Here is a 13815-nt window from a genome sequence, read left to right as displayed (position 1 = left end):
TACTTAACCATAACCCCGGTCAATACAGACCATTCCTGGACTCTGACCATCAAATTAGTATTAGAACTCTGCACTTCTGATCCTTGAATGTATACTGCTGTACTTTCTATGTGCACTATTTGTATGTCATTTTGGATAAAAGTGTCTGCTAAATTAATAAAATGTCAAAATGTGAGGACATTTTCATAAGAAATGTGAATGCAGTTTCCCCTGCAGAAGGACATGCCTTATTCTGTAATGCCTGCCTATCAGGACAACAGAGCTAGTTACAACTAGCTACAACAGTGGACCAAGACTGCCCTCTGCTGGGCCACATGGACCAATACAGCAACTTGGCAACAGTTTCGTGGATTCTCAGAACTCAGACCTGTACCTCAGTAGAACTCAGGCCTGTACCTCAGTAGATCTCAGGCCTGTACCTCAGTAGAACTCAGGCCTGTACCTCAGTAGAACTCAGACCTGTACCTCAGTAGAACTCAGGCCTGTATCTCAGTAGAACTCAGGCCTGTACCTCAGTAGAACTCAGGCCTGTACCTCAGTAGAACTCAGGCCTGTACCTCAGTTGAACTCAGGCCTGTAGCTCAGTTGAACTCAGGCCTGTACCTCAGTAGAACTCAGGCCTGTATCTCAGTAGAACTCAGGCCTGTACCTCAGTTGAACTCAGGCCTGTAGCTCAGTATATCTCAGGCCTGTACCTCAGTAGAACTCAGGCCTGAACCTCAGTAGAACTCAGGCCTGTATCTCAGTAGAACTCAGGCCTGTACCTCAGTAGAACTCAGGCCTGTACCTCAGTAGAACTCAGGCCTGTATCTCAGTAGAACTCAGGCCTGTACCTCAGTAGAACTCAGGCCTGTAGCTCAGTATATCTCAGGCCTGTATCTCAGTAGAACTCAGGCCTGAACCTCAGTAGCCTGCAGTGTGAGATCGGGTGACTCATCATTGGCCCAGCGATCTGGAACTCCCGTGTTGAGACGTGGATGTAACATGAACCTGTGTGAAGAGGGCAGCATCCAGGACCTAAAGCCAGGTTTCAGTCCGGACAGCCGACATCTCCCCAGCAGAGGCCTGTTCCATAAAGCCAGTTTACCGAATAAGCCAGGCTTATGTCAGTTAGTCTGACTCATTTCCAGTTGATTCGGTTCCATTAAGCCAGTTTAATGTAACCCAAAGTCAGTTACTATGTTAACTTATGCTGAAAGACCTACCTGGTCCAGGGCAAAGACAAACCTACATAGCCTACATTTTACTTATATGGATGGATATATGGAGGATGGTCCTCCAGAACTACAGACCGGTATCACTGCTACCCTTCTTTTCAAAAACAATTGAACGCGCTGTATCTAACCAATTGTCAAACTTTCTCTCTCAGAACAACCTGCTCGACCCCAACCAATCGGGCTCCAAGACTGGCCACTCCATAGAAACCGCCCTCCTGTCAGTCACCACTTCAAGGTCATCCGTCATCATTCTGCTGGACCTTTCTGCAGCATTTGATACGGGTAACTATCAAATCCTGCTCGCCAGACTTTCTGAGATGGGCATCACTGGCACTGCACTTCAGTGGATCTCATCCTACCTGTTGGGAAGATCTTACTAGGTCTCCTGGGTAGGCAAAGTGTCAGGCCCCCCCGCCAGCTCTCCACTGGTGTCCCACAGGGCTCCGTCCTTGGACCCCTCCTCTTCTCTCTGTACACCACCTCACTTGGACCAATCATCACCTCTCATGGCTTCTCCTATCACTGCTACGCTGACGACACCCAGCTGTACCTGTAGTTCCCCCAGACTGATCCAGGGACCTCAGCTAGGACGAGGCCTTCCTCACAGACATCTCCGCCTGGATGACCGAGCACCACATCCAGCTGAACATCTCCAAAACAGAACTCCTCATCATCCCGGCCAAACCCTCCATCTCCCACGATCTCTCAATCACCCTGGGATCTGCGACAGTGACCCCTTCATCCTCTGCCAGGAACCTCGGGTGACCATGGATGACGAGCTCTCCCTCACAGCCCACATTGCTGCGGTCTCCCGGTTGTGTAGATTCACCCTCTACAACATCCGGAAGATCAGGAGACACCTGTCTGAGCATTCCACCCAGCTGCTAGTCCAAGCACTTGTTACTCTCAAAGTTGGACTACTGCAACTCACTGCTCGCCGGTCTCCCAGCATGCGCAACCCACCCTCTCCAGAGGATTCAGAACGTGGCAGCCTGCCTGGTCTTCAATATACCCAGACGCTCCCACGTTACCCCACTCCTCATCTCCCTCTACTGGCTTCCCATCATGGCCCGTATCAGATTCAAGACCCTGGTACTGACCTTCCGAGCGGTGAACGGGACTGCACCCGACTACATAAAGTCTCTCCTCCACCCTTAGACCCCCACCCACGATCTTCTTCTGACCACCGTCTGGTGGTCCCACCTCTCAAGAGCGCCCGCTCACAACCCAAGCTCTTCTCCTTTCTGGCTACTTAGGAATGTTTGGCTGGACCTGATGTTAGTTTCTTCCAGGATCACAATGACTCTTATTGAGAGACTTGTTGCTCTTTTTGGTTAGTTGTTGTTGTAGTTAACTGACTTAAAATGATTATACTCGCTGTGAAATACATTATAGTTGCTTGCTTTTTCCACAGGTACACCCTTGCACTTTTGAGGTTCATGCTGTTTAATTGTAACTTGTCTAACTACATGCTCTTATGGTTCTTCCCTTTGGGACTTATTTGGTTTTCACAATGTATGCTTCATGTTTGGTTACCCACAATGTTTGGGGCTATCTCGTTATGTTCATTGACCTATGCACTTTTGTAAAGATCTCTCCTGGAAGTCGCTTTGGATAAAAGTGTCTGCTAAATGCATAAATGTAAATATGGTAGCTTGTGAAATCAAATGTTTAGGCTGATGCTACATAAAATATGTCTCGATCTACATTACCCCAATAAAATCCATGCCTCTATCCTCCATTTTCCCAATACAAAAACCATGTTAAAAACTTTCAATTGGTTTAAATTAGGCTGTTTAAAACAATTTAGATCAAGTCAACGTAGGCGTGTGTAATAAGCCATGTTTTTTGTAATCAATGAAGTAAAGGTCTATAAAAAGGACCTCAAGCTACACATCGTTCATGTCAATCATAGTGTCATTTTATTTAATTAGGTGGTGGATGAGGGAGCTGTCATAATACAAATAGTCCCAATTGCGTGAACTAGAATTGGTCTTTATGGAAGCACTTCAGCCCGGACCGACTTGTTAGGTTCAAGTCAGATTTGGAACTTTAATCCCATCTTTTATGGAGCGGCCTTTATGGAACAGGCCCCTGGTCTAGTTAGGGGTTAGGAGTGGAACTCTATAAAACACTTCCTCTGTTATGTAACTTTATCAAACACTTCCTGATGTTCACACATCAGAGACTTAGACCAGTTTATTTATTTTTCTATACATTGTTCCTGAGTCCAATTTCTTTATTACTTAGTTATTCTTCATCTGCTGTTACTCTTCCCACCCAACTAATCAAAACTGGACTGAAGTCCTATCTTTAGGTGTAGACCGACCTGTTTTCTACTAAGAATAACTCAAACCACTTCAAAAAAAGAGACCAACATGGGGTCTTTTATCATGTTTTTATTTCAAAATCTGACCAGGAGCATGGCACACAGGAAAGTTGGCCCTGTGGGCTGGCATCTTCACCCTGCGGGAGGGAGGAGGGGGGACATTAGCATCTCAGCACAAGAACCTGAAGATACCTGGAACAGCCCAGTTAGTTTGTTACGCTTAACAATTCAACACCAACAATAACCAGATAATTGATTGACAATTTCTGATGAGACTAGGACAGTTTCCACATGCAGGAATACTATTTGAGGAGTGTGCGCAGTGTGTGTAAGGTGGGGTTTGTGGTACGGGGTGAAGAGTGCAGATTGGTGTGTGAGGTGTGTAAAAACGATTTACAGGGTGGGATATTAACCTACATTATCTGCAGTAACTAAGCTACAGCCAAACACCATTAATGATAGCTAGACACTGGGCAGGTTCAGGTACCTTCTATCGGAGCCTCCTGGCCTCTCTCTCAGACTCCAGCAGAGTCAGCACGTCGCCCTCCCGCACGGGACCCTTTACGTTCCTGATGATGGAGCGGTTGCTGTCATCCATGAACTCCACTCGGACCTGCGCAAACACAGCACAGCTAACTACACTAACAAGCTAAAGTTGTTTCATAACGACAGCTATTACACCGATTATCCCGGTTATTTCATTACTACACTGTAGCATGGGAAAGTAGGCCTTGCGGAAGGATGATGGCTTGTCAGTTAGCTACCAAAGACACCAACACGGCTAGCTAAAACTAGCATGCTGTCGACCATTTATATAAAGTTTCATGGACACGACAGCGTTGAAATAAACTTAATCTGTAGGTCGTAACGTCCACCCAACGTGTTTCATCAGCGGGCCCCCATGCTAAGCTGGCTAGTCAGTCATATTCTCGAGTGTGAGCTAGCTAGGCTAGTTAGAGAATTAGCGAACCCAACATACCTGGGTACACTGTCCCTGGGATCCCGTTCTTCCGAGCACCTTGGTGACCTGGAAAAACAAGAATACAATTTTTCAAACACGACCGGATGTAGCAGCATGAACGTTTATACGGCTGAATAATAGCAGTCTTCTTAAAAAGCTAGCTTGGTAGCTATACGGGTATGTTACATTTACTAGTAGCGTACACCGCCATGATAAAAAGATCAGGCCGAAAATACCATGTACAAATCTACCAATACACCTTGCATGAGCTTTTTGAAAACAGGACCGTAAACTCCCATGTATTACCAATGCCTTTCAATATAATTTCTGGCCAGTAAATTACAAAATATAGCATTTTCTTACTCTTGCAAGCTTGATCGGCTGCACGCGGCTGGCATCCATGTTGTCAGGTTGAACCGGAAAGGAAGTCGTGTGATACGCGCATGCGATATATATATTTTAAAAAAACATTCTTTACCTCTATTAGCCTATACTAGTTCTTTTTGTTTTACGGTTACACATTTCTTGTTATTAAATAGTATATAGTATAAGCATATTTAATAAATATGTGAATACAAATGTTAAAGTATGATTGCGATCGTATGATCCCTATCTCAGGGAATTCCATTAAGAGACATGGGGGTGTGAGGAATAAACCATTTCTGAATCCTGTGACGTCACAACAGTGAAGAGTACATTTTCATGGACGGCGATAATTATAATATTAAGACATTTATAAATGTCTATTATATTTAGACATTTTACATTTTCGGTTTTTGATTTATTTGATAGAATCCGTTCCCATAGATAGCTCAGAGCCATGTAAAGAGAAAGTCGCGTCAACGGAAGTCCAAAATGTTTGATCGTCAAGTGCCTCACGTGGCCTCAAAAAATGACTGGAAGTTCTTGACGGGCCATTTAAATTGTTAAAACAATCAGACAAAATGCGATTTTTGGTAATTATTAGAAAATTAATTAGTAAATAAATAAATGTTCAATATAGCATACCGAAATTTGTCTTTTTAAACATTTTAAACATCTTTTTAAAATGACTAAATGACTAAAAAATGACTAAATGTAAACATTATTAGTCTATGTGGGTTTGCTTTTCACAATGTATGCTTCATGTTTTGGCTGCACTTTTTGTAAAGCTCTCTCTTGTAAGTCGCTTTGGATACAAGTGTCTGCTAAATGACTAAATGTAATGCAAATGTAATGTTCTTTAAACCAGTTAGCAATCCCCGGCCTGTGGCTGGTCGTACTTTTGTTCAAAACTTTGCAATGTACACAATTGTTGTGTGTACAATCGTAGACATGCCCATTAAACCATTTCAAAATCAAATCACAACAGCAGGTATAATCAATTTTGTCTGACCACCAACACATAGGCCTAAGCAGAAAAAAATACACTACTCACCTTTCCCCATACAACGGCTTTTCGCCTAGAGGGACAGGTCAAGCATTCACTGCACTCCCACTTTGTCTAACGTTTTATCAAGACCAATCCATGGGCATTGATTCATTCCCTCTCCCTGCCTTATTCACATTAGCTAACATCCCGTCTCCGTTCGTCGTAATCCAACTATCTACGAGGGCGCAACGTCGCCATGGTAAAACAACCTAGAACCTGGAATCCGCAACGTTCCAGCACCCAGACCAGTATGCCCCTAGACAAATCTGTTAACGTTCCCGGATCATCCACTAACATGCTTTAATACACATTCAGATTTCCTAATAATATACAATTCAAACTTCAAACTTTAAAATAATTGGTCCATGGCATAGATGTAAACATATCACCTTTTATTCAACAAAACATCTCCAATGAACTCAAAATTGCTTTCTTAAAATACATAGGTCTGTCTGTAGGAGAAAGTCTTAATCAGATTATGGACAAAGACTCTCCTCTCTGGTTTAGATAATTCAGATACTTCTGAACTGATTCAAATAAACATTTAGGCTACTGTTCATCAGTACAGACCATTGTAGCTACCTTGGTGTGCAGAGCTCAGCTAGTAGGCTACCTGTTAGCCTGTAACGACCTGCCCTCCTCTGCCTTTCCTCCTCTCAGAACCAAAGCCTTAAATCACAACTCTAATCTCCACCAACAGTATTTTTAACTCCCGTTTCGACGGAAAGAACAGCAATGGGATTAAAAAATCAGTGAAGAGGATGAATCTCTCCTGATCTTCTCCATGCCCAGGGAGACACAACAGACCTCTCGCTCCCGATCACAGCTGAATCTCTCATAGAAGTCATTAATCATGATGGATTTTTATTTATTTTTCAAGTGTTACTGACTTTTTCAATTGACTAAACTCTGAGACATATTTTGCAGCATTTCTCTCTGTTTAAAGTGACAGTGACATGATCTTTTGTCTGCTAGCTGACCCAGAGCAGCTGAGCAGACTTAGTCAACATGAATCTCCAGGGGAGGAACCTGAAGAAACTAAAGAAGCGCCGATCCAGTCTTTTTGCGAGCGTGAAGCTGAATGACAGTTTCTCTCAGAGCACCGACGAGAAGGAGAGTAGCTTCCCCTTTGCTCAGGACAGCTCAGTGAAAGCATGGACGTCCATGGACAACCTGGACAGCCCGGCAGCTCCAGACATCGCCAAGGACAAACGTACCCTGCAGAGGGAGGAGTGGGAGAAGAGGAACCGGCAGTCCACTATCGTCAACATCAACGTGGGCGGGAAGGTGTTCCTCATCCCCAAACACCTCGTTCTGCGCTACCCCAAAACACGCATCGGCACGCTGGTGCTCTGCACAGACCCAGTCAAGCGTCTCACGCTCTGCGACGACTACTCCGTCATCAAAAATGAGTTTTTCTTCGACCGAGACCCCACCTTCTTCCACTACATCTTCCACTTCTACTGTAGCAACGTCATGTGGGTGATGGAGAGCCTGTGTCCCCTCAACTTCGAGGAGGAGATGACCTTCTGGGGGCTGCGCATGAAAGACACTCCTCGTTGCTGCCGCATCCTGTTTGAGGAAAAGGTGGATGAGATCAAGGACCAACTGAAGGTGAACCAGGAGCTGATAGCAGAGATCCAGCCGCAGCACGACGAAGAGGGCTTCAAGACCATGTTCCTGGGCGGCTTCCGCAAGGCACTGTGGGACCTGATGGAGAACCCGTACTCCTCCCTTGCGGCCAAGGGCTTCGCTGTGTTCTCCAGCCTGTTCGTGCTCATCTCCATTGTGGCCATGACCCTGAACACCGTTAAAGAGCTGAAGACCTACACCGTCTACGGCAAGACCTATATGGAGTGTGTGGAGATCTGCTCCATCCTGTTCTTCACCCTGGAGTACTTCCTGCGCCTACTCACCACCTGCGATATCAAACACTTCCTGAAGAGCGCCCTGAACTTCGTGGACCTGGTGGCCGTAATGCCCTACTTCCTGCAGATTGTGTTTGAGACTTTCTCAGACGCGGAGGACCTGAGCGCGCAGGAGGACCTGAAGACCATGGCCCGGGTCAGCAAGGTCAGCAAGGTGCTCAAGGTGGTGAAGCTCATGCGCATCTTCCGCATCTTGAAGTTGGCGCGTCACTCCACTGGCATGCGGGCATTCGGCTTCACCATCCGGCAGTGCTCTGAGCAGGTGTGCTGCCTCTTTCTGTTCATCGCAATGGGGATCTTCACCTTCTCTGCGCTGATGCACTCTGTGGAGGTGGACCAGCCGGGCACTCCCTTCAGCAGCATCCCAGACGCCTGGTGGTGGGCGGCGGTGAGTCTCCGGCAGGGCAGGAGGAGGAGATGTGTTCCAATGGAACATTGGATGCTATTATTGTGTTCTTATTGTGCTCTCATGCATTTGTAGGAACCATGTTTGTGCCAACAGCTGTCCCTTATGACTGTTTTGAAACATTTAGAAATGAATTCCTACTTCGACAGCTCAGAAGACCATAATATGTTCTCATCTGAGGCAGAGAGAGAGGCAGAGAGAGAGGCACATGATCAGATGTGAGGGAGTTACAAAAGACTCAATTGTTGCAATCTTTTGTTTTGATGTTCAGTATGAAAACATCATAATCCAACAGATTTCATTTAATTTATTTGATTCTTTCAACATGGGGCAGCATTCATGTTGTCTGCTCTGTGTCCTCTCCTCACAGAACAACATTAGGCTTGATCCGCTGCTGGCAGCTGTTAGCTTGTATGTGTCTAATCCCGTGTAATTCCATGTAATGCTTTTCCTTTAAAGCATGATTTCAACTTGTGACAGTACGAAAAGAAATGTCCTCTGGATCAGGGAAAGTTTTGTTCTGTTGGTCCTGATAGTTACAGTTTTTCTCAATTGCTAAAACACTAAAACCCATTGGCTGAACAAAGTTCTCAGTTGCCTGAACTCATGTAGCTAATTGTGCCAGTCTGTTGTCAATACCTTAACCAACTTGCCCTAACCAATTTGCAGATCTCACTTAGAATTTTCAGCAAAACTCTAAACACATTCTCATTTTTAAAACACAACCACTCAAAATTGATTTCACTTGTTTCAAATGATGTGACACAACCAATATAAGCCAGTTCAGAGAGCAAACAGGTTGTTGAAGGTGGGAAAATATTGCTTGTGATGTCTACTGTCAAGTGCTCCAACCACTGAACTCCACCCTCCCTGACAGCTTCCTGTCTGCCTGATAACAGCTTCCTGTGTGCCTGCAGGTGAGCATCTCCACAGTGGGCTACGGAGACGTGGTTCCCATCTCCTATCTGGGCCGCTGTGTGGCGTTCGGCTGCATCTCCTTCGGCATCATTCTGAATGGCATGCCAATCTCCATCCTGTTCAACAAGTTCTCCGACTACTACGCCAAGCTGAAGGCCCAGGAGTACACCCAGACCAATGTGCAGCGCAGCTTCCAGCTCCGCCGCCGGCTGCGCAGGAAGTTTGACAACTGCTTTGAGCCGCAGCCTGACGATTCTGACGAGGACGTTGCTCCCGGCAACCCTGCGAGAGGGTAAACTGCAGGCCTGGCCCCACCCCCTGGCCCCACCCCCTGGCCCCACCCCCTGGCCCGCAGCAGGGAGACCCCATCTGCCCCCAGCTATTCTGAGCCTGGGCTTGGAGTCAACAAAGTTAAGCCCTCGCTGCAGCTTTACATTTCAGAGCACGCTATGGGTGAGGGCTGCCCTCATCACATAGGAGAATCACCCAGACTCCCTCCCTCTCTGTCATTCTCCCTCCCTCCTTCCCCCTCCCTCTGCCTATTTGATCTATCCCTTCACCAGTACACTGACTCAGTTGATTAAGTAGACAATGTTTGATAGCAACAACTTTTCTGTGCCTAACTAGTAAAGCAATACATCTGATATATGCACCCAGCAGATCAAATATTCACATATCCCTGTGATCACCCAGATGAAGGTTAGTTTAAAGTTACAGTAATACCAACAGTTTCATGTTTAACTAACAGTTTGCTAATGACTCATAATTGTACCCTGATTTAGTTACTTGGTTGTTTGGTAAAGAAGGGCCTACTTTGAGTGACAAACAAATCATTCATAAGAAGACAATTGATGGCACCTTTATTCATAGCAACTCATTTCTAAGTAATTAATCATTGGACTGTTAATCACAAATATAATCAAATATTATGTGTCAGGCATTCACGCAATGGTATGCAAAATCATGATCCTAATAGACAGCTACTTCAGTTAGGGTACAAACATTTAGCAATACATTATTTATTTATCAATCATTGGGTACTTATTTGGAAGTCGAAAACAAACATTTCAGCACTTTGTCAACAGTTAATATAAATGATCCATATCTTTAGATTTTAAATGTAGCCAGAAATGCAATCAGAAAGTAGCAACAGAACCTCTCAAGGAGTATTAACCCAACTCCAACCACTGATCTCAACAAGTCTGGCCACCAATCAGATGCAGCATCTATACTATAATGCTATTCATGTCTGTCTGTCCAAGTTTATAGTGTTTTTGGGGGGGAAACGATTAGCTTGTAAACCGGCACTTAGGACCCAAGGACGGGCGGTTTTGCGGTTGACAGATGAGAGCTTCACGTTTCAGAAAGATTTTGTGCTGAGTTTGGGTCCACTCCGTACTACACCGTAACAAATGTCTAGATGTTTGTGGGGTTAAGAGTATTTAACAAAGAACCAATATATTACATTTTGATCAACAGGACATAAGTAATTGATAATGAAGGTAACAGCAGACAATTGTAGGCTACATAATCATTTTCATGAATGTACCAGAGCATTGGCAATTTGGTCAAAAGAATGAAAAAGAATGCTTTTATGATGTGCATAAGTGAATTGATGATGTGGAGATTGAACAAGTACTTTTGAAAATTTCAATTGTGATCTGAAAATTGTAGATACCAAAGCCACTGAGAAAAACCTATCACTGACTGCATGACGGGCACTATTTTTTACGATGTTATCATGTAGTCTTGTCACAAAGTATTTTACAGTGTTTTTTAATGACAAAACACAAAACACTAAAGTATTTTGATACCAAATATATAGCTACTTCCATCAAACCTATCAAATAAAAATGACAAAATCATGTATCGGTATCTATCAGGTATTCGAAATACCAAATTTAAATACATGTATTATGTGTGTAGAAATATAACTGAAACTAACTTGCACATTAAAGATACACCTATTTGTACTGCATGTTTATACTGAGACTTCCTGTTGAGATGGGTCTACTTCATACAGGTACCTGGCGGTGTCATACAAATGACAATACAAGAAGTAAGAACCACAAGTAACAATACATGAAACCATTTGTTTAATCTGGAACCCTTTCCAGAGGACAGAAAGAAACATTTAGGGTTCCTAAAAGCCGGACAAATTGAACCCTTAACATGGATCTCTAATAAAGTTCAACAGGGTTCAACAGAAGTGGCAGACTGACTCCCTGTCAGAAACCACATCATGAGATAAAAATAATGTATTAATTTAGCCAACACTTTCAGGCAAAGCAAAATACAGGGGTCGGGGGAGTTGATCCCCATTCTCTACCACTGAGCTATACCCATCCCCATCCTCCACCACTGAGCTATACCCATCCCCATGCTCTACCACTGAGCTATACCCATCCCCACCCTCCCCCATGAGCTATACCCATCCCCATCCTCCACCACTGAGCTATACCCATCCCCACCCTCCCCCATGAGCTATACCCATCCCCATCCTCCACCACTGAGCTATACCCATCCCCATGCTCTACCACTGAGCTATACCCATCCCCATGCTCTACCACTGAGCTATACCCATCCCCATGCTCTACCACTGAGCTATACCCATCCCCATCCTCCACCACTGAGCTATACCCATCCCCATCCTCCACCACTGAGCTATACCCATCCCCATCCTCCACCACTGAGCTATACCCATCCCCATCCTCCACCACTGAGCTATACCCATCCCCATGCTCTACCACTAAGCTATACCCATCCCCATGCTCTACCACTGAGCTATACCCATCCCCATGCTCTACCACTGAGCTATACCCATCCCCATGCTCTACCACTGAGCTATACCCATCCCCATGCTCTACCACTGAGCTATACCCATCTCCATCCTCCACCACTGAGCTATACCCATCCCCATCCTCCACCACTGAGCTATACCCATCCCCATCCTCCACCACTGAGCTATACCCATTTTAATTGTTTTGGATGAAACGTTCTTGTGAGAAGGAGGACAGCAGCTCCAGGTTGCAGCAGCGGCACCCTGGGACTGACAACGTGTGGAATGCCGACGTGTCCTTGGTGTGAGCATGCTCCTTATCTGGACCTGCTCCCCCCGGCCCGCAGATGGATGACGTACACAGGAGCAGCAACGCGCGTCTCCAAGGTTATATGCAGATTGCGTTAGTCGCGTTAACAGCATCACCTGTAGTCATGAGGTCTACAATGATACATCGATCTGGCTTTAATCTAATGGCAACTTAATTGAAAAGGTGGTTATCATGTAGAGTAATCTCATAATAAATAGATTCATCAGAAATGAAACAACCTTCCAGAATCAGAGTCCCTAATGAGACAGAAACTCGGTAGTTTCTGGATAGCTTAGTCAGCATGCAGCCAGTTATGCTCCCAGAGGGCTTCACCCCTCAACAACTCAAGGAGGAGGTGGAGTGGGAAAGGAGGAAGAGGAGGTGGAGTAGGAGTCTACTTTCCTACCGTAGATCACTGAGCTGACAGCTCTTTATCTTCACCTGGGCTGCAGCCTTGAGAGGGCTCTGTGATTGGTGCAGCCTCCATACCAGGACATGCCTGTCCCCTGCAAGGCCAGCGGGGCCCTGAGCCACCATATATAAGCCCCAGCCGAGAGCCCCTGAGCCTGCTTCTCTCCTTCACTGAGCTCTGTGTGTCTGGCAGCATGCAGGGAGGAGCGTGGCTGGTGTGTGTAGTGCTGGGGGTGGGGCTGTGGGGCGTGCTGGGGCAGGAGCCCAGGGTGAAGATGTGTGGGAAAAGCCTGGTACGAGCTGTTCTCTCCTCCTGCGGAAACCCTCGCTTCAGGAGGAGTCTGCTGGAGTTCTCCCATCGCACACCTGCTGACCCTCATGGTGAGTGGAGGAAGACGAGGAGGGAGGGAGGGAGGGAGGGAGGGAGGGAGGGAGGAGGAGGAGGAGGAGGAGGAGGAGGAGGAGGAGGAGGAGGAGGAGGAGGAGGAAAGAGGAGTATGACTAGCACAGAAACCAGGAAAAACCAGACTAGACCAGGGGAGACCAGGGACATTTAGTCATTTAGCAGACGCTCTTATCTAGAGCGGGACACCATGGTGGGTCCACAGGAGGAGCCTACACCTATTCTACTGTCTGATCATTCACATTGTTGCTGTGACAGGATCCATCCTAGACTGGCTGAGTGCGGAGGAGGAGTCTGGCCTGGACCACTCAGAGAGGGGGAAGAAGGAGATGATGGAGGAGGAGCCAAAAGAGGCCCAAGGGACTCCTGTTCTGCCCTCTGACCTTCAAGGACACACATACTCCTCTTCTTCCTCCCCCTCTTCATCCTTCACTTCCTCCTATCCAAGGACTCGTCGTAGTGTGAGAATAGAAGAGATCTGCTGTGAGTTCGGATGCAACCTGAACGATCTGAGTTGGAGATACTGTTAGAGAGACTGTTAGAGATACTGTTAGAGATATACTGTTAGAAAGACTGTTAGAAAGACTGTTAGAGAGATATGCTGTTAGAGATTCTGTTAGAGAAATACTGTTGGAGATACTGTTAGAGATATACTGCTAGTGAGAGAAGGTTAGAGAAAGGTATTGTTAAATTGATCAAATCAATTTAGATAGCACAAGTAGGCTCCATCTCTTTAAAACAT

At 45.7% G+C, this 13815-nt stretch overlaps 2 protein-coding genes across 2 annotated transcripts; one reads left to right on the top strand and one right to left on the bottom strand.

The window, feature by feature from the left end:
• Nucleotides 1-3601: 3601 nt before the first annotated feature.
• Nucleotides 3602-4946, bottom strand: rps28 (ribosomal protein S28). The gene is made up of 4 exons (XM_067253506.1): nucleotides 4871-4946; nucleotides 4526-4573; nucleotides 4034-4159; nucleotides 3602-3683 (listed from the first exon to the last, which is right to left on the bottom strand). Exons 1-3 carry the CDS (start codon nucleotides 4907-4909, stop codon nucleotides 4037-4039), a joined length of 210 nt encoding a protein of 69 aa, XP_067109607.1. The 5' UTR covers nucleotides 4910-4946; the 3' UTR covers nucleotides 3602-3683; nucleotides 4034-4036.
• Nucleotides 4947-6926: 1980 nt separating this feature from the next.
• Nucleotides 6927-13603, top strand: si:rp71-39b20.4 (potassium voltage-gated channel subfamily V member 2). The gene is made up of 4 exons (XM_067252839.1): nucleotides 6927-8234; nucleotides 9170-9462; nucleotides 12864-13051; nucleotides 13332-13603. Exons 1-4 carry the CDS (start codon nucleotides 6927-6929, stop codon nucleotides 13601-13603), a joined length of 2061 nt encoding a protein of 686 aa, XP_067108940.1.
• The last annotated feature ends 212 nt before the right edge of the window (nucleotides 13604-13815 follow it).

This window comes from Osmerus mordax, chromosome 16 (genome assembly GCF_038355195.1).
Source record: "Osmerus mordax isolate fOsmMor3 chromosome 16, fOsmMor3.pri, whole genome shotgun sequence".
NCBI classification, from domain to species: Eukaryota; Metazoa; Chordata; class Actinopteri; order Osmeriformes; family Osmeridae; genus Osmerus; species Osmerus mordax.
The sequence above is the reverse complement of the archived record's forward strand: the minus strand, read 5'-3'. Positions and strand labels throughout refer to the sequence as shown.

Excerpts from the sequence above, each read along its gene's own strand:
- rps28 (XM_067253506.1), bottom strand. The coding sequence starts at position 4,909 with ATGGATGCCAGCCGCGTGCAGCCGATCAAGCTTGCAAGA. Across the intron at positions 4,574-4,870 it reads AGCCGATCAAGCTTGCAAGA|GTCACCAAGGTGCTCGGAAG; the intron begins GTAAGAAAATGC and ends TTGTTTTTCCAG. Across the intron at positions 4,160-4,525 it reads CCCAGGGACAGTGTACCCAG|GTCCGAGTGGAGTTCATGGA; the intron begins GTATGTTGGGTT and ends GTGTTTGCGCAG.
- si:rp71-39b20.4 (XM_067252839.1), top strand. The coding sequence starts at position 6,927 with ATGAATCTCCAGGGGAGGAACCTGAAGAAACTAAAGAAGCGCCGATCC. Across the intron at positions 8,235-9,169 it reads ACGCCTGGTGGTGGGCGGCG|GTGAGCATCTCCACAGTGGG; the intron begins GTGAGTCTCCGG and ends GTGTGCCTGCAG. Across the intron at positions 9,463-12,863 it reads CCCGGCAACCCTGCGAGAGG|CATGCAGGGAGGAGCGTGGC; the intron begins GTAAACTGCAGG and ends TGTGTCTGGCAG.